Raw genomic sequence first — 24,792 nt, forward strand, 5'->3', positions numbered from 1 at the left:
AGTGTAGCTATCAGCAGAGGTTTGTCTGTAGATGTTTCGTGTTGCTGTGTTTTTAGACCCTTAGCTGCTCTGCTAGTGAACTATTTATAGATTGATGAAGTGTGTATTTAACTGTATTAGTCCGTTTTGGATCATAACCATAACCATGGCTACATGGTGTTTAACATGATTTTTGAATGATTCATCATAAAAATCATAACCATGGCTACACACACACACACACACACACACACACACACACACACACACACACACACACACACACACACACACACACACACACACACACTTGAGCCCTCCCTGAAGGAAAGTAAATAGAGGCGTTAGTCATGATCCAGTCTGTATGTTTGAGGTTGTGGAGTATTTTCCTGTAAATGAACGGTGACACGCTGCAGCTCAGGGGTGATGCAGCAGGCTGCGGTTCAACATGCCCGCCATGGACCTGGATTTCCGGTTTCTTTGTGTGTTTTTGCAATGTCTGCGATTAAGTGTGTGTGTGTGTCCGTAACCACACATGCATGTGCTTGTCAGTGATGTCTTCAGGATCAGCTGGTTCAGCAGGCTTGTCTCTCCACAGTCTTGTTTATCCACTAACTGTCTCTCTTGGCTGGGACTGGGCTGGTGCCAGGCTCCGCAGCTGGCCCCGGTGCTCCCACGTCTTCCTCCAGGTGTGGACATACAGCCACCTCTCTCACCCTCAGGCCTGCCCCGGGCCACCTGGTCTGGTTTGGGCCACCTGGTCTGACCTGGTTTTGGCCACCTGGTCTGACCTGGTTTGGGCCACCTGGTCTGACCTGGTCTGGGCCACCTGGTCTGACCTGGTCTGACTTGGTTTGGGCCACCTGGTCTGACCTGGTTTGGGCCACCTGGTCTGACAACCAACATAGTACGCCTCAGTGTGTTTCCAAAGCAGGCTTACATATGGTCTGCCATGTGCTGGGCTTTTCTTAGTTGGTTTGCATGCTCTGGAGCGTGGGAATATTGTGGATGGAACATAGCTCTTGTGTCTCATTCTCACCACTCCCCACTCCCTCTCCCCTTGTTCTGACTTATTTGGGTCTAAGGTAGCACTGCAGATTTAGTTTTAGTTTCTGTGCCCTTTGAAAAGTTGTATTTGTTTTGCGCTGTCTTTGAAGGCTGCTGGCCCTCGGTGAGAAGTGTGGGCCTGCACTTGTGTTGGTTCCAGGTTTAGTCTGGTCATCTATTCAGGCTCCTGTCTGCAGGGTAGACATTGTGATCCTCATTAGCTACTGTCTCCTCTCATCCTCACTCCAGTAACTTTCCACGCTCTCTTAACTCTCTTCCCCATCTCTCTCTCTCTAGCTCTCTCTCTCTCTCGCTTTCTCTCTTTATTTGTCTCTCTCTCTCTCCCTCCCTCTCTCTCTTTCATTCAATACAGTCACACATAAGAAATCAGGTAAACACCCAGACACATCCATTAATCTGGCATTTCTGTATACACACAAGCAATCATGCGGTTACACAATCAGATACACACAGTCTCACACACATCTTGAGAGACACACACGCTAGTGTTGTGTGGGTCAGCTGTTTTTTTTCTCTTGAACATTTATTGAACAATTATATTTTTCTTCAACATTCATTTATTTATTGGATATTGATGCCTGTTGAACAGTATGTGACGATGCGAGCTCTCTACTGCTCTCTCATCACGTCGAACCACCGTTCACCATTCACCATGCACGACAAGTAGCCTACAAACATTTCAGTTTTTATAAACTGCATTACTGCCGTTGCATTAAACTTATGAGTGCACCATTTGTTTGTGCTATTAGAGGTAACACAAACTCAAGGACTATTTAATTTGTCGCACACGCCACATCCTTTCTCTGAAACATATCGTGTCAGCAGCACTGGCTCTCAATCCCTGCTGAACTCTCAAACAGTTCTTGTTCACGCAAATCTGCAGTGCCTTCAGAAAGTATTCATACCCCTTGACTTATTAAAACGGTTGTGTTACAGCCTGAATTCAAAGGGGATGAAATAGATGTTTTTCTTCCACCCATCTATACACAATACCCCTTAGTGACAAAGTGAAAACACATTTTTAGAAATGTTTGCACATTTATTGAAAATGAAGTACAGAAATACCTAATTGCATAAGTATTCACAGCCCTGAGTCAATACATATTAGAATCACCTTTGGTAGTGATTACAGCTGTGAGTCATTCTGGGTAAGTCTCTAAGAGCTTTGCACACCTTAAATTGTACAACATTTGCACATTATTCTTTTAAAAATTCTTCAAGCTCAGTCAAGTTTGTTGTTGATCAATCCTAGACAGACATTTTCAAGTATTGCCATATATTTTCAAGACAATTTAAGTCAGAACTGTAACTTGGCCACTCAGGAACATACAATGACATCTTGCTAAGCAACTCCAGGGTATATCTGGCCATGTGTTTTAGGTTATTGTTCTGTTGAAAGGTGAATTTGTCTCCCAGTGTCCTTTGGAAGGCAGACTCAACCAGTTTTTCCTTGAGGATTAAGCCTATGCTTAGCTCTATTACTTTTATTTTTATCATAAACTCACTAGTCCTTGCAGATGACAAGCATACCCACAACATGATGCAGACACCACCATGCTTGAAAATAGTGGTACTGAGTGGTACTCAGTGATGTATTGTATTTGCCCAAAACATAACGCTTTGTATTCAGGACAAAAAGTAAATTTCTTGGCCACATTTTTTGCAGTTGAACTTTTTTGCCTTATTGCAAACAGGACACATGTCTTGTAATATTTTTATTCTGTACAGGCTTCCTTATTTTCACTCTGTCTATTAGGTTAGTATTGTGGAGTAACTACAATGTTGTTGATCCATCCTCAGTTTTCTTTCATTTTACCCATCTACCAATAAGTGCCTTTCTTTGTGAGGCATTGGAAAATTCTCCCTGGTCTTTGTTTTTGAATCTGTGTTTGAAATTCACTGCTCAACTGTGGGACCTTACAGATAATTGTGTGTGGGGTACAGAGATGTGGCATACTTTTTTTTTTAAATGATGAATCATTCAAAAATCATGTTAAACACTATTTTTGAGTCCATGTAACTTATTACAGCGCCGTGCAAAAGTATTCACTCCCTTGGCATTTTCCCTATTTTCTTGCATTACAACCTGTAATTTAAATTGATTTTATTTGGATCAAATCGGAGAGGGCATATTGTCCGGTCCTCTGGCAGTCTCTATGGGGGTACCACAGGGTTCAATTCTCGGGCCGACTCTTTTCTCTGTATACATCAATGATGTTGCTCTTGCTGCGAGCGATTCCCTGATCCACCTCTACGCAGACGACACCATTCTGTATACTTCCGGCCCTTCCCTGGACACTGTGCTATCTAACCTCCAAACGAGCTTCAATGCCATACAACACTCCTTCCGTGGCCTCCAACTGCTCTTAAACGCTAGTAAAACCAAATGCATGCTTTTCAACCGTTCGCTGCCTGCACTCGCACGCCCGACTAGCATCACCACCCTGTACGGTTCCGACCTAGAATATGTGGACATCTATAAGTACCTAGGTGTCTGGCTAGACTGCAAACTCTCCTTCCAGACTCATATCAAACATCTCCAATCCAAAATCAAATCTATAGTCGGCTTTCTATTCCGCAACAAAGCCTCCTTCACTCACGCCGCCAAACTTACCCTTACCCTATCCTACCGATCCTCGACTTCGGCGATGTCATCTACAAAATAGCTTCCAATACTCTACTCAGCAAACTGGATGCAGTTTATCACAGTGCCATCCGTTTTGTTACTAAAGCACCTTATACGACCCACCACTGCGACCTGTATGCCCTAGTCGGCTGGCCCTCGCTACATGTTCGTCGTCAGACCCACTGGCTCCAGGTCATCTACAAGGCTATGCTAGGTAAAGTGCTGCCTTATCTCAGTTCACTGGTCATGATGGCTACACCCACCCGTAGCACGCGCTCCAGCAGGTGTATCTCACTGATCATCCCTAAAGCCAAAACCTCATTTGGACGCCTTTCCTTCCAGTTCTCTGCTGCCTGCGACTGTAACGAATTGCAAAAATCTCTGAAGTTGGAGACTTTTATCTCCCTCAACAACTTTAAAAATCTGCTATCCGAGCGGCTAACCGATCGCTGCAGCTGTACATAGTGCATCTGTAAACTACCCACCCAATTTACCTACCTCACCCCCATACTGCTTTTATTTATTTACTTTTCTGCTCTTTTGCACACCAGTATCTCTTCTTGCACATGATCATCTGATGATTTATCACTCCAGTGTTAATCTGCTAAATTGTAATTATTCAATTTATTGTCTACCTCATGCCTTTTGCACACATTGTATATAGATTCTCTTTTTTTCTACCATGTTATTGACTTGTTTATTGTTTACTCCATGTGTAACTCTGTGTTGTTGTCTGTTCACACTGCTATGCTTTATCTTGGCCAGGTCGCAGTTGCAAATGAGAACTTGTTCTCAACTAGCCTGCCTGGTTAAATAAAGGTGAAATAAAAAAAAATAAAAAAAAATACACAAAATAGTCCAAATTGGTGAAGTGAAATTTAAAAAAAAAAAACTCAAAAAAATTCAAACTGAAAAGGGGTGGGTGCATATGTATTTACCCCCTTTGCTATGAAGCCCCTAAATAAGATCTGGTGCAACCAATTACCTTCAGAAGTCACATAATTAGTTAAATAAAGTCCACCTGTGTGCAATCTAAGTGTCACATGATCTCAGTTTATATACACCTGTTCTGAAAGGCCCCAGAGTCTGCAACACCACTAAGCAAGGCGCACCAAAAAGCAAGCGGCACCATGAAGACCAAGGCGCTCTCCATACAGGTCAGGGACAACGTTGTGGAGAAGTACAGATCAGGGTTGGGTTATAAAAAAAGATCAGAAACTTTGAACATCCCACGGAGCACCATTAAATCCATTGTAAAAAAAATTGAAAGAATATGGCACCACAACAAACCTGCCAAGAGAGGACCACCCACCAAACTCACGGACCAGGCAAGGAGGGCATTAATCAGAGAGGCAACAAAGAGACCAAAGATAACCCTGAAGGAGCTGCAAAACCCCACAGCGGAGATTGGAGTATCTGTCCATAGGACCACTAAGCCATTGCTTAAAGTAAAAAATAAGAAAACACGTTTGGTGTTTACCAAAAGGCATATGGGAGACTCCCCAAACATATGGAAGAATGTACTCTGGTTAGATGAGACTAAAATTGAGCTTTTTGGCCATCAAGGAAAACGCTATGTCTAGCGTAAACCCAACAGCCCGAGAACACCATCCCCACAGTGAAGCATGATGGTGGCAGCATCATGCTGTGGGGATGTTTTTCATCGGCAGGTACTGGGAAACTGGTCAGAATTGAAGGAATGATGGATTGCGCTAAATACAGGGAAATTCTTGAGGGAAACCTGTTTCAGTCTTCCAGAGATTTGAGACTGGGATGGAGATTCACCTTCCAGCAAGACAATGACCCTAAGCATACTGCTAAAGCAACACTCGAGTGGTTTAAGGGGAAACATTTAAATGTCTTGGAATGGCCTAGTCAAATCCCAGACCTCAATCCAATTGAGAATCTGTAGTATGACTTAACGATTGCAGTTTTGCCCTGAAGAAGCTTATAGAGACATACCCCAAGAGAGTATGTTTCCCTTCGAAATTCAACGTATTATGGATGTCTATTTTTGATTCATTAATTCCACGTGGTTAATGTTCGGGCTATGATTTGAAGAAGGCTTAAAACAAAATAATTCAAAATGACACACTATTAGCATCAAGTATCATTAAGTATTCTCACGGCTTGCTAGACTACCGTGAACAGCGGTGGCTCAGTGGTCTAAGCAGCGCACTCTAATTCTGAGCATCATGAGTTTGCGCCCAGTGCTGGGCAGTCTTTTTCTTGTTTTTTTGTGAGCACCGAGGAAGGCATATATCGTCGTTCTCAGGGCCTTTTCAAATGTCTGAAATCTAAGTCTAATTCTAGTGATCAGGCTGCGTATTTGATATGTACAAGGCAAGAGGAACGTTTGTTGACTTGTGTGCCTTTTCCAAGAGTTAGCTTTGCATTTCTGGAGCATCGGGAATTCACATCACGGCTTGGTGATGAAAGTGAGAGGGGATGTGCGTTTGTTTGCTTGTTTTTGATTGAGTCCTCCCCCTCTTTCTCTCCCTTCTTCTCTCCCTCCTTAACTCACTCTCCCTTTCCCTGTATGTGTCTGCATCTTGGAGGAGTAGGAGGGGGAGGAACAGAGGGTTGCTTTGTGCTCCTGTCTCTGTGGGGCTCTATCTGTGTTTTGGAGCAGAGCTAGAAGCGGGGGCTGTGCGTGCGTGCGTGCGTGCGTGCGTGCGTGCCAGGTAAGTGCTGAGATGAAGATAAGCTATACGAATGCTGCCGAAACAGGTATATCACCAGACACCTCTGTCACAGTGGAGTTGGCATCATAGACAACAGGCATATCACCCGACACCTCCGTCACAGTGGAGTGGGCATCATAGACAACAGGCATATCACCAGACACCTTTGTCACAGTGGAGTTGGCATCATAGACAACAGGCATATCACCAGACACCTCCGTCACAGTTGAGTGGGCATCATAGCCAATCAGATTTCAAAAAATCTTCAAATCAAGTATGTCTGTACCTGTGTCTGTAACTACATACTGGGTTTTGCTTGCTAAAGGGATATACGTTGGTCCAGCCTCACAGATATGTTCCTCTCTATTCAAAGCCACTTGTCTCAAACAGCTCAGTCACTGTATGTATAGGACTGTGTAGTGCCACAGGAACAAAAGGCTTACAGGTCCCTCTAACTCAGTGTAAATAGAGTTTTATGTCGTTGGCTTGGCGCTCCCTGACTTATGGGAATCCCTCTGTTCCCTTGGATGGACATTCTGTTAACTCTGTTCAACAGCTCTTCCCAACTTCTTGATTTACAGAGGGAGAAACTTCCGGACCACTACCATAACACGGGTTTCCTGAGCACTCTACCAGACTGAGCGATAGACAGGCTAGGGGGCAGACAGACAGGCTAGGGGACAAACAGACAGACAGGCATACAAGGAGGGAGACAGGCAGCCTAGGGGACAGACAGACAGACAGACAGACAGACAGACAGACAGACAGACAGACAGACAGACAGACGCACGCTATAGAGCTGCAGTAGCAGGAGAGGAGGGATGGACAGCTCTGCAGACAGACAGGGCAGCTCACAGTCATAGAGTATGTTCTGACAGTAATTTTTGTTCTGGTGCTACAAGTAGTGTTGATTATGGCTCAGCCATGTCCAGTTATTATCTGGTCAATGGTGCCATAATCAATCTCAGATGGAAAGACAAGTAAAGGAAGGCATGCTAAGGGTCATGCAGGGAAACTGTGTGCTAGAAGAAAGCCTGGCTGGCCCCTATTGAGATAACCATAGTGATATACACTAAGTGTAGGGTCCACAGGCTAAGCTATTTGCTTTCATAGCACTTCAGCTGTACTTACACTTCCCTCAGGCTAGGAGGGTTTATATCACCTCTGAGTAACTCTCATTAATACACACACACGTTATATGTCTTTGGGAAATTGAAAGGAAAAGGACCCATCATCTCTCCATTCAGTAGAGGAAAAGGAAACAGTCAGTTCTCCTGATGTCATATCCTCTATGAAGACATCTGGGAAATGATCATGTACTGATCTAGGAACAGTTTCCCTCAGCCCCTGTCCTGTTCATCTGGGTGTGTTGTTATGACTGAACAGGAAGAGGTTAAGCTCAGGGCAGAATCCTCCTTTATTTCCTGTATCCTCCTCCCTGGAGGAAGTGTGAGTCTTACTTCCTGTCCTCTCGTTATATAGCTATTTCTCATTGGTGGAAAGGATGAATCCGCCCTGAGCTTAACCTCTGATTGGCTGCCACTGTACATTTCACATTTCACATATTCCACAGCACAGTACTCACTACTCACTGTCGAACGTCTGTCCGTTAGTCATTACATGAAACACTAACCCTTCTGGTATTCACAAAAAACTCAAACAAATATGCATCCAATACGCACCCAGTAAGAGTAATCACGGCTCTGCACGACACTGAAGGCAGAACTCCACAGTGTCAAGCCCTATTAGAGTCATATGGAGAGGAGTGGGATTGAGTCATCAGCTCAATCATTGGGCGCACATTGTCGACTAGCATCCCAGCGCTAACAGCTAATGGTGATGGTTTTACCTTCAGAAAAATCCATTGGGGAATTTGAAAGAAGAGACTAAAAGAAGGAACCGAAATTATCAGACCACCACCAGAAGTTCCATCAAGGAAGTCCTCCTGCCTCCTGAGTGGCACAGCGGCCTAAGGGACTACATCGCAGTGCTTGAGGTGTCACTACAGCCTCGGGTTCGATCCCAGGCTGTGTTGCAGCCAGCTGGGACCGGGAGACCCATGAGACGGTGCACAAGTGGCCCAGTGTTGTCCGGGTCAGGGGAGGATTTGGTTGGTCGGGTTTTCCTTGTCCCATCGTGCTCTAGCAACTCCTTGTGGCGGGTCGGGCGCCTGCAAGCTGACTTTGGTAGCCAGTTGTACGGTGATTCCTCCGACACATTGGTATGGCTGGCTTCTGGGTTAAACGAGCGGTGTGTCAAGAAGTAGTGCGGCTTGGCAGGGTTGTATTTTGAAGGACGCATGGCTCTCGACCTTCGCCTCTCCCAAGTCCGTACGGGACTTGCAGTGATGGGACAAGACTGTAAATACCAATTAGATATTGTCACGCTGGTATAAAGGATTTGGAGACAGGTGCAGGAATAAATAATAGGGTTTTTTAATACGGCCAAAACAAACACGTTGTGGCAGACCAGGGGGTTGGGTCAAAACGTTTACACAGATCAGACATGGACAGAGTAGGATTAGCTCAGTTTCAAAGGTGTTTATTAAAATAATAGTCAAAAGAAAAGAATACGTCTCCCCCAAGAGACACTCTCCGGGATACCGTCTTCTGGGCTCCGGGTCTTGCTGTATCCTGTGGGGATCAAAAACTGAACTCCCTCCTGTTACCTCTGGTACCGTCCCCAACTATACGGGAGTACTTTCCTCCCCCAGTCTTTCTCCTGTGTGCTGCCCTTCTGGCAGCTTTATGGGACTTGTACAGTTGGTGAACAATCAGCCCTTGATTACTCACCAATCCCCAATCAGCTCCAATTAGTCCTGGCCGGAGAGCCTGTCGAGACCTGGCACGTCCAGCAGATGGAGTCATCGCCTCGTGATGTATACTCCGTCTGTCACCAGGCCTCGACTAGTCTCCCCCTGGTGGCTGACCTGCTGTACGCCACAGCGTATACAAAACACTGGGATGTACCCAAACAAAAGAGCGAGGGTAAACTTCGTAGAATGACACGGGACGAGACCCGTAATACCCAATGCACAAAACACGGAGCACAGAAGCTGAAACAACGCATAGGTACTCACACGACCAACGGACATGGGAACAATAACTGACAAGGACAATGGGGAACAGAGGGCACATATATATCATACTAATCAGGGGAAATGGGAACCAGGTGTGCGTAATCAGACAAGACAGTCCGGGGTTGAAGATAATGAATCCAGTTCAGTGAAGCCTAGATGGCCGGTGACGTCGACCTCCGGAACTGGTGAACAGAATGAGCAGCAGTACAGGGGGGATCCGTGACAGATATCACGAAATTGGGGAGAAAAAGGGGTAAAAGTACAACAACAAAAAATTGATAATAATAAAAAATAAGGAAGTGCACCTGACCAAAGTACAGTGATACAAAGAATCAGAACAGGAACCTGGTGGATGAGGGCTCTCTCTCTTGCTCTTTCTCTCCTTCCTTGTGTATGAGGGTTTCTCATAAGAGGATTATTCTTATTTATTTTTCCTCCCTTTCCAGGGGAGTCCATTAAGAAAAGCACAGTACACTGACTCTGTAATAAGCAGGAAAAGTACCTTCATAGAAACCACTACAGGAAAATTACCTAGTTTAAAGAGTTTAATTAGAGATACAAGGAATAGTGGCTTGTTTTTTTTACCCTTTTTTCTCCCCAATTTTGTGATATCCAATTGACAGTTACAGTCTTGTCCCATCGCTGCACCTCCCATACGGACTCAGGAGAGGCGAAGGCCAAGAGCCATGCGTTCTCCGAAACACGACCCTGCCAAGCCACACTGCCTGCTTAACCCGGAAGCCAGCCGCACCAATGTGACAGAGGAAACACCATACACCTGGCGACCGTGTGGTGTGCATTGTGCCCAGCCTGCCACAGGAGTCGCTAGTGTGCGATGGGACAAGATCCCTGCCGGCCAAACCCTCCCCTAACCCGGACGAGGATGGGCCAATTGTGCGTGGCCCATGGGTCTCCCGGTCTCGGCCAGCTGCGACAGAGCCTGGACTCAAACTAGGATCTCTAGTGGCACAGCTAGCACTGCAATGCAGTGCCTTAGACCACTGCGCCACTCGGGAGGCCCAATAGTGCTCTATTTAAGAAAAAATGTAAAGTGCAGTCACTTCCTGATGTCTTGGTTGTACTGTTTGTGTATAGGCTAACAGTAGAAATCCCGTCTTGCACAGTGATCTCTCTCTCTATCTCTCCCGCACTCTGGATAGGCCATAACAACAAGAACAGCTGCTTTAGCCATATGCTTCTTCACTCTACCTCTCTGAAAGAGAATTGCTCCAACCCACACACACACACACACACACACACACACACACACACACACACACACACACACACACACACACACACACACACACACACACACACACACACACACACACACACACACACACACACACACACACACACACACACACACACACACGTCAGGCAGAGCAGCTCACCACATGTTATGGGTCCAAAAAGGTGACTGTGACACAGATCTGTCAGGGTTTTTCCACTGTATTTTGGATGGGCCATTGACCCATAATCATTCTTGCATACGCCTCTGAATACGTAATCAAAGCACTTCAAGAGTGTTCATAAACATGAGGTGTTCCCTGAGGGATTTACGTATCATACGAGGGTGGAGTTAGGGTGCTGTTATATGTTGTCATTTTGGTGTTTGTACAGTCAGGTGAGTTATTCAAGTCGTCTATTGTTTATTTGGATAGGTAGGATTCCTGTAGCACCTCACTGAACTCTCTTATCACTGAACTAAGTCTCTTGACTCAGTTAAAACAGGTCTGGCAGGTTTATGGTATGGTCTTTGTTTTCAGCTGCCAGTAATAGCATGTGAATGAATAGACTTGTACACGCGTGTGGCGATATACATGTAAACTCATTCTGGTGGGAAGCTGCTATAGACCACCAAGTGCTAACAATCAGTATCTGCATAATATGTGTGAAATGGTTGATAATGTATGTGATATCAACAGAGAGGTATATTTTCTGGGTAATTTAAATATTGACTGGCTTTCATCAAGCTGCCCACTCAATAAAAAGCTTCAAACTGTAACCACTGCCTGCAAACTTGTTCAGGTTATCAGTCAACCTACCATGGTAGTTACAAACAGCACAGGAATGAAATCATCAACATGTATTGATAATATATTTACTCATGCTGCAGAAATGTGTTTGAAAGCAGTATCCAAATCCATCGGATGTAGTGATCATAATATAGTAGCCATATCTAGGAAAACCAAAGTTCCAAAGGCTGGACCTAATATAGTGTATCAGAGGTCATACAATACGTTTGTAGTGATTCTTATGTTGATGATGTACATTTATTAAATTGCGTATTCCAGTTACTAATAAGCATTAAGAAAGTGACTGTAAAAACTGTTAAATCCCCTTGGATTGATGTGGAATTGAAAAAGTGTATGGTTGAGAGGGATGAGGCAAAACGTATGGAAATAAGTCTGACAGCACAACCGATTGGCAAACATACTGAAAATTGAGAAGTCATGTGACTAAACTGTATAAAAAGAAGAAGAAACTACTAAGAAACAAAGATAAATTATATAAAGAATGATAGTAAAAAGCTTTGGAACACTTCAAATTACATTTTGGGCAAAAAGACAAACTCATCTCCATCATTCATTGTATCAGATGGCTCGGGACGGCAGCGTAGCCTAGTGGTTAGAGCGTTGGACTAGTAACCGGAAGGTTGCAAGTTCAAATCCCCGAGCTGACAAGGTACAAATCTGTCGTTCTGCCCCTGAACAGGCAGTTAACCCACTGTTCCTAGGCCGTCATTGAAAATAAGAATTTGTTCTTAACTGACTTGCCTAGTTAAATAAAGGTAAAATAAAAAAAATAAAAAAAATAAAATTCATCAAAAAACCCACTGATATTGCTAACTACTTTAATGATTTTTTCATTGGCAAGATTAGCGAACTTAGGCATGACATGCCAGCAACAATCGCTAACACTACACATCCAAGTATATCTGGACAAATTATGAAAGACAAGCCTTGTCATTTTTTATTCTGTAAAGTGTGTTTGGAAGAGGTGAAAAGATGATTGTTGTCTATCAACAATGACAAGCCACCGGGGTCTGACTACTTGGATGGAAAATTACTGAGGAAAATAGCAGACGATATTGCCACTCCTGTTTGCCATATCTTCAATTTAAGCCTACTACGAATTATGCGCCCTCAGGTCTGGAGGGAAGCAAAAGTCATTCCCCTACCTAAGAATAGTAAAGCACCGTTTACTGGCTCAAACAGCCAACCAATCAGCCTGTTACCAACCCTTAGTAAACTTTTTGAAAAAATAGTGTTTGACTAGATACAATGCTATTTTACAGCAAACTAATTGACAACAGACTTTCAGCATGATTATAGTGAAGGACATTCAACAAGCACAGCACTTACACAAATGACTGATGATTGGCTGAGAGAAGTTGATGATAAAAATATTGTGGGGGCTGTCTTGTTAGACTTCAGTGTGGCTTTTGACATTTTTTATCATAATCTGCTGCTTGAAAAACGTATGCGTTATGGCTTTACACCCCATGCTATATCGTGGATAAGAGTTACCTGTCTAACAGAACGCAGAGGGTGTTTTTTAATGGAAGCCTCTGCAACATAATCCAGATAGAATCAGGAATTCCCCAGGGCAGCTGTCTAGGCCCCTTACTTTTTTTCAATCTTTACTAATGACATGCCAGTGGCTTTGAGTTAAGCCTGTGTGTCTATGTATGCGAATGACTCAACACTATACACGTCAGCTACTACAGTGACTGAAATGACTGCAACACTTAACAAAGAACTGCAGTTCGTTTCTGAATGGGTGGCAAGGAATAAGTTAGTCTTAAATATTTCAAAAACTAAAAGCATTATATTTGGGACAACTCATTCACTAAACTCTAAGCCTCAACTAAATCTTGTAATGAATAATGTGGAAATTGAGCAAGTTGAGGTGACTAAACTGCTTGGAGTATCCCTGGATTGTAAACTGTCATGGTCAAAACATGTTGATACAACGGTAGCTAAGATGGGGAAAAGTCTGTCCATAATAAAGCGATGCTCTCCCTCCTTAATAACACTATCAACATGGCAGGTCCTACAGGCCCTAGTTTTGTCGCACCTGGACTGCTGTTCAGTCGTGTGGTCAGGTGCCACAAGGAAGGACTTAGGAAAATTACAATTGGCTCAGAACAGGGCAGCACGGCTGGCCCTTAACTGTACACGGGGAGCTAACATTAATGATATGCATGTCAATCTCTCATTGCTCAAATTGGAGGAGAGATTGACTTCATCACTACTTGTTTTTGTAAGAAGTGTTGACATGCTGAATGTACTGAGCTGTCTGTTTAAACTACTAGCACACAGCTCAGACACCCATGCATACCCCACAAGACATGCAACCAGAGGTCTCTTCGCAGTCCCTAAGTCCAGAACAGACTATAGGAGGTGCACAGTACTACATAGATCCACGACTACATGGAACTCTATTCCACATCAGGTAACTGATGCAATCAGTAGAATCAGATCAAAAACAACAGATAAAAAGCCACACACACAGGTTCAAACACACGGATACACACACAAACACTAGCACTCTACACACACGTACATAGAAATAACGTTGTATGGTGGTATTATACATGTTGTATTGTAGATATGTAGTTGTGTAATAATGTTATATGATGTACTGTTTTCTCTTTTGTGTTATGTGTAATGTAAGTACCTTTAATCTGTTTGGACCCCAGGAAGAGTAGCTGCTGCCTAATACATAGAAATGCAAACACTGCTCTCTTCTCTCCTTTCTTCTCACTGTTATCTTTTTTCCTATGTTCAATGTCACAGTCAATGTATGTGATTGTTGATACACCCTCCTTGATTTGATCCGTCATTCTCTCTTCTCTACCTGAGCAACTCATGTTCATATGGTTTCATACTTTAAATTGCCCCTCCCTTCACTGGCCAATAATGATAACCTTGCTCTAACTCCGATCTCTCTCTCTCTCTCTTTCCCTCTCTTTATTTCTCTTCCTCTCTCACAGGAGAAAGTTGACACAAGCCCCACCTCTCTGCAGCTTCGCTCGGAGATTCAGGTAAGCTAAAACTCCCCTTGTCATACAACATTTATACTTGGTTACATTTACGTATCATTACATCAGCATCAGAGTTACATTAATTTTGACATCCATTTTTTTTACATCAATGTTATTTGAGCTATTAGACGTTGAGTAACACAACCTGAATGCTATACCAATGTTACATGGCTGAAAACCAGGCTAAACGCAGTACCTCTTCTGTCCACAGGAGTCCCTTGGTTTCAGCAGTGAGGTGTCCACTCCAGAGACCGAGAGAAAGTAAGACTATAGTTCAACCCCACTTCTCTCTACATGTGTGACGAATGTGCAGTGAATCTGGGTTATATCATCAACATCAATTGGAAGTGTGTTTTTTGCATGTCCCAGAGACACCTGGAAGAGCGGGGTCATGGCCAGGGTCTGCCATTATCAACGGCAACCCTGGAGCAATTAGGGTTAAATGCCTTGCTCAAGGGCACATCAACAGATGTTTCACCTTGTTGGCTCAGGATTCAAAGACCTTTCGGTTACTGACCCAACACTTACCGCTCTGCTACCTTCCACCCTGAGACTCCAGCCTGAGAGGCTTGTAGAAAGTCTCAACATCAGCTGCTACAGAATTACTCATAGATACATTAGATACATTATCAGTGTGTCCTCGAATCCAGTCTGGTGTCAAACTTTAACCAAAACATTCAACACTGGCAGACATTTGATACTGGCGGTTAAACAGGTCAAAGGTAACAACATCAGTACTTAGTCACAACAGATCATTAATTATACACTGCAGTGGCAGTCGGTGATGTTTAAGATGAGGGAGGACGATTATTTTTTTATGACCATGGCCTTATTTCTATTACAGAATATTGGCTGACTGTCATTCATATTCCATTCACCCTGTTCAATGTAACAGCGATAGGTTTAGGCTACTACATTATACTCACATTTTCCCTATACCCATCATGAGGTTGCTATAACCTAGCCTATGAATTAAAGTTTACAACATAGGTGCACAGGTCGAGATTTTTTGTTGTTGTAATCAAGGTGACAGACGTGACACATTCAATACCACCTTGCACACTCTTGCCTGCATCTAGCTCATCGAGGGTGTAATCATTAGTCCAACATCTGCAAACGAGAGTTTGTATTGGACAAATTCAAGTATCTCTGTTTCATTCCGTTTAAGAAATGTTTTTGAACAGAATTGGCAGAATGAATAGACCCCCTGATCACACGCAAACACAGTTCACTTCCATAGCAGCCATATACAGTGCCTTGCAAAAGTATTCATCCCCCTTGGCACTTTTCCTATTTTGTTGCATTACAACCTGTAATTTGAATGGATTTTTATTTGGAATGCATGTAATGGACATACACAAAAAAGTCCAAATTGGTGAAGTGAAAAAAAAAAAAAAGCTCTACGAGGGTAATGAAGCAGTCAGGGACAGGGCCTGAAAGCTTGCAGTAGGTAGTGCTCAGTCCACTGGCTACAGTCCACTGGCTACAGTACTACACGCACGCACACACACACACACACACACCCTGTTTTGTTCGTCCTCTCGTGTACTTTTGTATTTTTCATCTTTTTTTGTAAATATTTCAATTTTATTTTCAATCTCTTTTCCATTTTAATTATATTATACCTTCCGGTAACCTGCCTCACCCAATGTGATACGGAACCGCTATTATTTTACATTTTTAGACCTTATAGCAAGAACCACCTAACAATCAGAAGCTAACCAGCTAATTAGCTACAAGCTATTTAGTCAATGTTAGCCACTGCTTTAGCCTGGATAATACTCGCCAGCCTACCAGTATCGGACTGTCTCTCCACTACAGCGCCGGATTCCTGCCGTAATCCCTGGACCATTACTCCTGATCTTCACAGCCAGCTAGCACCCACCGAGTTGCCCAGTACCGAAGCTATCCCTGAGGCCCACCTCCCGGCCTACTCAGTTGTTCACCCGGACTCCACCCAAACACGGCTAGAACCCACTACTCCACCGGATCCTTGCCGTAAGCTCTGGGCCTTGGCACCGGATCACCGCTGCTACCGAGTGGCTGTAATGGCTAACGCCCCTGCCCCGAAGCTAGCACCAGTTAACCGTGAGCCAGGCGCATCTCCCGGCTAGCAAACTAAATTACTACAACTACAATACCTCTTTCACCATCTGGCTTGGATCCTTTGTCGACACGGCGCCCCGCCGCACTACCACGACTGGTCTGCCGACGAATTCTCCATCCGCTGTGCCTTCAACCGGCCTCAGACGGACGTCAGAGCAGACGCTTCTACTAGCCCCGGGCTACTAACTTTAAACGCCGTGGCGCCCGCGTGCTAGCGATGTAGCGACTACTCCGCGGCTTCCCTGTTCCATCTATTGCTGCCCCCTGGACACTATGATCACTTGGCTACATAGCTGATGCCTGCTGGACTGTCCATTTATCACGGTACTCCATTCTGTTTACTTTTTGTTTATCTGTCGGCCCCAGCCGCGAACTCAGGCTCTGTGTGTAGTTAACCGACCCTCTCTGCCCAGTCATCGCTAATTTACCTGTTGTTGTTGTTTTAGCTGATTAGCTGTTGTTGTCTCACCCGTTGTTGTCTTAGCTAACGCTCCCAATCAACACCTGTGATTACTTTATGCCTCGCTGTATGTCTCTCTCAAATGTCAATATGCCTTGTATACTGTTGTTCTGGTTAGTTATCATTGTTTTAGTTTATAACTGAGCCCCTAGTTCCACTCTTCATACCTCTGACACCTCCTTTGTCCCACCTCCCACACAAGCGGTGACCTCACCCATTATAACCAGCATGTCCAGAGATACAACCTCTCTTATCATCACCCGGTGCCTGGGCTTACCTCCGCTGTACCCGCACCCCACCATACTCTTGTCTGCACATTATGCCCTGGATCTATTCTACCAAACCCAGAAATCTGCTCCTTTTATTATTTTCCCCCAACGCTCTAGGCGACCAGTTTTGATAGCCTTTAGCCATACCCTCATCCTACTCCTCCTCTGTTCCTCGGGTGATGTGGAGGTAAACCCAGGCCCTGCGTGTCCCCAGGCACCCTCATTTGTTGACTTCTGTGATCGAAAAAGTCTTGTTTTCATGCAGTCAACATCAGAAGCCTCCCCTCTAAGTTTGTTTTACTCACTGCTTTAGCACACTCCACCAACCCTGATGTCCTTGCCGTGTCTGAATCCTGGCTTAAGAAGGCCACCAAAAATTCTGAGATTTCCATACCCAACTACTACATTTTCCTTCAAGATAGAACTGCCAAAGGGGGAGGAGTTGCAATCTACTGCAGAGATAGCCTGCAAAGTTCTGTCATACTTTCCAGGTCTATACCCAAACAGTTCCAACTTCGAATTAAAAAAATTAATCTCGCAAGAAATAAGTCTCTCAATGTTGCCGCCTGCTATCGAACCCCCTTCGCTCCCAGCTGTGCCCTGGACACCATTTGTGAATTGATCGCCCCCCATCTAGCTTCAGAATTCGTTCTGTTAGGTGACCTAAACTGGGATATGCTTAACACCCCGGCAGTCCTACAATCTAAGCTAGATGCCCTCAATCTCACACAAATCATCAAGGAACCCACCAGGTACAACCCTAAATCCGTAAACATGGGCACCCTCATAGACATTGTCCTGACCAACTTGCCCTCCAAATACACCTCTGCTGTTTTCAATCAGGATCTCAGCGATCACTGCCTCTGAGTCAAATCACAATGATTCATGCTTGAATCCTCTTGTGGATTTCAGTGCACAACACATCATCTATGGTTTTTACCTTTATTTAACTAGGCAAGTCAGTTAAGAACAAATTCTTATTTACAATGACAGCCTACCAGGGAACAGTGGGTTAACTTCCTTGTTCAGGGGAAGAACGACAGCTGATTACCTTGTCAGCTCAGGGATTCGATCTGGCAACCTTTCAGTTACTGGCCCAATGCTCTAACCACTAGGCAGACCAGGCAGAAAAACCTTTCCAAGCCAAACCTTCATATTATAGCCGCTAACCACTCCACACAGGCTACATCGTTCTCACCATATTAGCTAACAACGTTAGTAATGTCATAGTCAACATAGCTACTAGAACTAACGTGTTAGTAAACCCGCTACAATCATGCAGTGCATTGTACAGTCAGCAAGCAAGTGTCCATACATTTATTAAACCAAAAGCTTACCTTGATTTGGAAGAGTTCCTGTGTTGGATAGCCATAGCCAGCTAGCTAACATAGCATCCCTCTCTGTTTGAGCCTGGTATTTGGGTAGGCTAAACTAGCTAGATGCATTCACTAGCTAAGTGAAAGTGAAACGAATACAACTAAATATATCCCAAAAAAATTCTCTCTCTCTCTCGCTTCTTCATTTTTAAAAACTATTAAACTATTGTCTTTCTCTCTCTTTTATTCAACTACTCACCGCATTTTATGCACTGCAGTGCTAGCTAGCTCTAGCTTATGCTTTCAATACTAGATTCATTCCTTGATCCTTTGATTGGGTGGATAACATGTCAGTTCATGCTGCAAGAGCTCTGATAGCTTGGAGGACATCCACCGGAAGTTGTCAAAATTACTGTGTAAGTCTATGGAAGCGAGTGGGAACCATGAGCCTCCTAGGTTTTGTATTTAAGTCAATGTACCCAGAAGGTACCCAGGAGAGGGCGGACACTAGCTGTCTTCCGGCTACACCATGGTGCTACCCTACAGAGTGCTGTTGAGGCTACTGTAGACATTAATTGCAAACAGTGTGTTTTAATCAATTATTTGGTGATATGAATATATTCAGTGTAGTTTTATCTAAAAAAATATAACTTTTTATCTCAAACCGGTGCGCCCTCTGAATGGCACACATACACAATCCTTGTCTCAACTTTAAAATAATTTAACCTGTCTCATCCCCTTAATCTACACTGATTGAAGTGAATTTAACATTAATAAGGGATTATAGCTTTCACTTAGATTCACCTGGTCAGTCTGTCATAGAAAGAGCCGGTGTTCCTAATGTGTTGTACGCTCAGTGTAGAGTAACTACTTAATTAAACTTGGTACTTAAAGGGAAACTTCACAATTACTTAATTAAACTTCACAATTTTTATCCAGCACCACCCCCACATCAACATACAGTATATTAAGATGGTTTTGTAATAAAAAAAGATAGAGGAAGATAAGTGTTTCCAATGACATCATTGGTGTGCATCGTGTGATTTTGACCAATTACGAGTAGGAATTGCCTACTAATTGGTTGATAATGTCATTGGAAACACTTATCTTTCTCTATCTCTTTTACTACAAAATATAGAAACATACTGTATGTTAATAATGTTTGGGTGGTGCTATGTAACGGTCGTCCTCCTCCTCTTCAGAAAAAGAGGAGGAGTAGGGATTGGACCAAACCGCAGCGTGATAATTTGACATAATGAAGTTTATTAAAGTAAAGACGAAAACCGAAAACACTTCAACAAACTACAAAATAACAAACGAACGTAGACTGACCTAAAACATGTGAACTTACATATAACGAAGAACACACGAACAGGTACAGACTACAAACAAACGATACAGTCCCGTGTGGTAACATATACGGACACAGGAGACAACCACCCACAAACAAACAGTGTGAACAGCCTACCTTTATATGGTTCTCAATCAGAGGAAAAGTCAAACACCTGTCTCTGATTGAGAACCATATAAGGCTAATTACAAATGACCTAAACATAGAAACACAAAACATAGAATGCCCACCCCAACTCACGCCCTGACCAACTAAACGCATACAAAAGTAACAGAAAACAGGTCAGGAACGTGACATGCTAGAGATGATGAATATGAAGTGGTAAATGTCCCTTTAAACATACACTGTTGACTCCTGTTTCCCTTCCCCCAAGGGAAAGCATCTGTCTGGGTCTTCCTGCACATACAATAATGTTTATTACACATCATTCCATATCCACAGTAAATCAAATACAGTTAAAAATGTATCAAATAATTTCACATTACACAGGTTGATCCTTGCATCATGTCCAGAGCTAGTGATGGTATGAGGGCGAAGGATAAGCATCTCCAGATAGCTGTTTGTGACAACATGACTGACTGGACTCTTACACTGGAGTTATGCATAGGAGTGGACAGTCTAGGCCCAGTCACTGCCCCGTGCCGATGGTGACATACACAACCACAAACACACACCATTATTTGAGTAACACAGAGTGACTCAAGTCTAACTCCCTCCTCTCTGTCACGTCCCTCTGTGACTGACGGAAGGCCAGCCAAGCTCTGCTCTCTGTTTCCTCCCTATGACCTCTCCTCAGGCCCCATTCTACGGCCCTCCAGGCTTCCTTCCTCCCATTGTGTCAGCTGGAGAAGGGGAGGGGAGACAGGAGGGGAGAGGAGAGGGGGAGATGGACCGATTACAACATGCTAGAAAAGAGGACATGATGGGGTATGGGTGGGGTTCTACACTCTTAGAAAAAAAGTTGCTATCTAGAACCTTAAAGGGTCCTTCGGCTGTCCCCATAGGACAACCCTTTTGGTTCCAGGTAGAACCCTTTTGGGTTTCATGTAGAACCCTTACTATAGAGTACTCCTCACAGGTTCCTGTCCCCCCAGCGTATCTGTGCATGCAAGCGTGTGTGCCTGCGTGGGTGTGTCCGTGTGTGTGTGCGTCCGTGCGTGCGTGCGTGTGAATGTGTATGTGTGCATACACACGCTCGTATTTCTTACTCACTAGGACCTGCCACCTCCCAGGACTTCATGAACCAGTCATCAAACACTCATCCTGTGTTGTTAATTAATATGACAGTCACAGTCACTGTGTTGTTAATCAATATGGGAGTCACAGTCATTGTATTGGTAATCACTATGACCGTCACAGCCACTGTATTGGTAATCAATATGACAGTCAGTCACTGTATTGATAATCACTATGACAGTCACAGTCACTGTGTTGGTAATCACTATGACAGTCACAGTCACTGTATTGGTAATCACTATGACAGTCACAGTCACTGTATTGGTAATCACTATGACAGTCACAGTCACTGTGTTGGTAATCACTATGACAGTCACAGTCACTGTATTGATAATCACTATGACAGTCACAGTCACTGTATTGGTAATCAATATGACAGTCACAGTCACTGTGTTGGTAATCAATATGACAGTCACATTCACTGTATTGATAATCGCTATGACAGTCACAGTCACTGTATTGATAATCACTATGACAGTCACAGTCACTGTGTTGGTAATCAATATGACAGTCACAGTCACTGTGTTGGTAATCAATACGACAGTCACAGTCACTGTGTTGGTAATCAATATGACAGTCACAGTCACTGTGTTGGTAATCACTATGACAGTCACAGTCACTGTTGTCAATCACTGACAGTCGTAGTCGCTGTGGTATTAATCAATGACAGTCGAAGACACTAAGACGGTCATTTAAATAAATGTCTCCCTGTCCCAGGAGCCAGTGATGTAGCAGCATTGTTTGTGTTGGGAGGAGTGTGATTTAGTAGTAAAGGCTGAACAGATGAAAGGCTATGGGACCTGGGAGTGAGGTTCAGTTCAGAATCCCCACTCCCCATACATTACTATTATAAAACCCATGTCCCTTTGGAGTTGGTCTGTTCATGTGATGCCCACGTGCAGCTGAGGAACCACATACCAGAGTTATTATATCTGCTTGTGGTCTGAGTGTTGTACTGTAGGACTTGAAGCTGGGACTGGGGCCGATAGGAACCAGATGGAGGGCGCGAACTCGTTCGCTGATTATTAGAATGCCATCAAGAATGAGGGAGGAGGGAGGCCCCCTTTCTGTAGCGCTGTAGCTCTCTCTGCGCTCGTTTCTTGTTCTCACCCCCACCCCATCCGCTCACCCCTGAGTCCCTCATCAGAGCTCATTTCACCCCAGAGCTTTCTCCCTCACCCCCTGCCCTTGCCTCTCGCCATACCACCTATGAACCATGCCTCCCTTTCGAAGTTGAAAGGGAGGCATGGTTCATTCCCTGGCACATTCTCCCCCCACCCCTACCCCCTTTATAGTCTCAGTGACCCCTGGCTTGCCATTTCCTCTATGAAGAAATAGTGCCGCCCTGTCTCCCCTCTATCCTCCCCATTGACTGCATGCTATTGCGGACAGACACGCTTTCTTTTTTCCCTCCCTCAATCTCTTTCCCCCTCTTTTCAAACATATTCCTGTCCTGCTCTGGTCCTATCCTCACCTCTCCCATCGGGACAATGGCCCACAGAACATTACCCGGACTTCCTCTGGGCATGCCACCCTGCCTGCCTGTTCCATCCCTCCATCGGCACAAAATGGGTACAGCTCCCACAATGCACAGCCCACAGGGGCTCGGAGTGAGGTGATCAAGACACAAAAGCACACTCCAACTAACACCAAAGCATGGAGGGGCCAAATAGGGAACTTCCTCTTCTGATTTATTGATTAGCACACGAAGTTGGCTGTGGAGAGAGTGGAGAGAAACAGGCCTATCGTTAGGAAAGGACAACAGAGGTTACTAGTCTTTGATGGACAGCCAGGGATAATGCTTGGTTGGCCAACTGAGCAGTGAATGACTTTAATATGGATTCAAAGGGCCAGAGTTGAAGTAGTCTGCACTTTGTGTGAGTGCTGTCAATTACACAAAGCATAGGCTACCTTTGTAGATGGGTTCAAAAGGGTTGTCCCCTCTTCACTTGAAGATCAATAAATATTGTTTCTTAAAGACCATATAGGTTTGAAACAACACCCATACCATGAGAATGTCTTGTTTCGGCAACAGTGCCATATTGGAAAATCAGAAAAGAGTCAGCATAACATTGATTTCATGAGGCGATGTTGTGGCCTGCATGAAGCTTTGACTTCCTGTTAGTCAGAACACTTGTGTGTGTGTGTCTTCTGTCATATGACTGTTCTCAGTGTTTCTCTCATAGAGGCAGCCTGATCACTGAAAATAGACTTTGATTTCAGATGTTTGAAAAGGTCCGGAGAACATCGATATATGTCTTCCTTTGCTCTCACAAAATAAAATAAAAATGATTGCACAGTGCGAACTCATGATGCTGAGAGACAAAGTGCGCTGATCAGACCACTGCGCTACAGCAGTTCACAATGCTCTAGCAAGCTCTGAGAATACTTGATTGTACTACTGCATAATTTTTTTGTTTTTAGTTTTAAGCCTTCCCCAAACCATAGCCCTGACCAAACCACTTGGAATTAATGCCTAAACTGTTAACATTTTATTTGTTTCTGTTTTAACCCTGTAACCACTCGGAATTAACCCTGTAACTACGCGGAATTAACCCTGTAACCACGCGGAATTAACCCTGTAACCACGTGGAATTAACCCTGTAACCACGTGGAAGTAACCCTGTAACCACAAGGATTTAATGCTTAAAAAATAGATCCCTACTACGTCAAATTTAGAAGATCTTGTTGCATAGAGGATATCCCTGTGACCTCTGACCTTTACCTTGACCTCTACAGGGGTCACCCTACTGGTCTTCCTGTGGGATATGCCTCCGCTCCCTAGGGTTAGCTGTTCTTATTGTCCATCCCGGATCACTGGGACCCCCTCATACCAGGTGGTTAGGTCTTAAACACACACACACACACAGAGTGTACAAGTACACATACATGCTGAATGCAAATACAGTGGCTTGCGAAAATATTCACCCTCCTTGGCATTTTTCCTATTTTGTTGCCTTACAACCTTGAATTAAAATTTATTTTTGGGGGGTTTGTATCATTTGATTTACACAACATGTCTACCACTTTGAAGATGCAACATATTTTTTATTGTGAAACAAACAAGAAATAGCACAAACAGAACTTGAGCGTGCATAACTATTCACCCCGCCAAAGTCAATACTTTGTAGAGCCACCTTTTGTAGCAATTACAGCTGCAAGTCTCTTGGGGTATGTCTCTATAAGCTTGGCACATTTAGCTACTGGGATTTTTGCCCATTCTTCAAGGCGAAACTGCTCCAGCTTCTTCAAGCTGGATGGGTTCCGCTGGTGTACAGCAATCTTTAAGTCATACCACAGATTCTCAATTGGATTGAGGTCTGGGATTTGACTAGGCCATTCCAAGACATTTAAATGTTTCCCCTTAAATCATATGAGTGTTGCTTTAGCAGTATGCTTAGGGTCATTGTCCTGCTGGAAGGTGAACCTCCATCCCAGTCTCAAATCTCTGGAAGACTGAAACAGGTTTCCCTGTATTTAGCGCCATCCATCATTCCTTCAATTCGGACCAGTTTTCCAGTCCCTGCTTGACAGCTTGATGCTGCCACCACCATGCTTCACT

General features: G+C 44.0%; 1 protein-coding gene across 7 annotated transcripts in view; it reads left to right on the forward strand.

Moving 5' to 3' along the window:
* The window catches only part of sash1a (SAM and SH3 domain containing 1a), a 303,260-nt gene that overhangs the window by 231,280 nt on the left and 47,188 nt on the right, over window positions 1-24,792 (forward strand). For all 7 annotated transcript variants that reach the window (XM_055885292.1, XM_055885293.1, XM_055885294.1 and 4 more), the window contains exons 3-4: window positions 14,442-14,492; window positions 14,704-14,753. In XM_055885292.1, the coding sequence (XP_055741267.1) occupies window positions 14,442-14,492; window positions 14,704-14,753 (101 nt within the window). The remainder of the gene's footprint in view (window positions 1-14,441; window positions 14,493-14,703; window positions 14,754-24,792) is intronic.

Source organism: Salvelinus fontinalis, chromosome 27 (genome assembly GCF_029448725.1).
Source record: "Salvelinus fontinalis isolate EN_2023a chromosome 27, ASM2944872v1, whole genome shotgun sequence".
NCBI lineage: Eukaryota > Metazoa > Chordata > Actinopteri > Salmoniformes > Salmonidae > Salvelinus > Salvelinus fontinalis.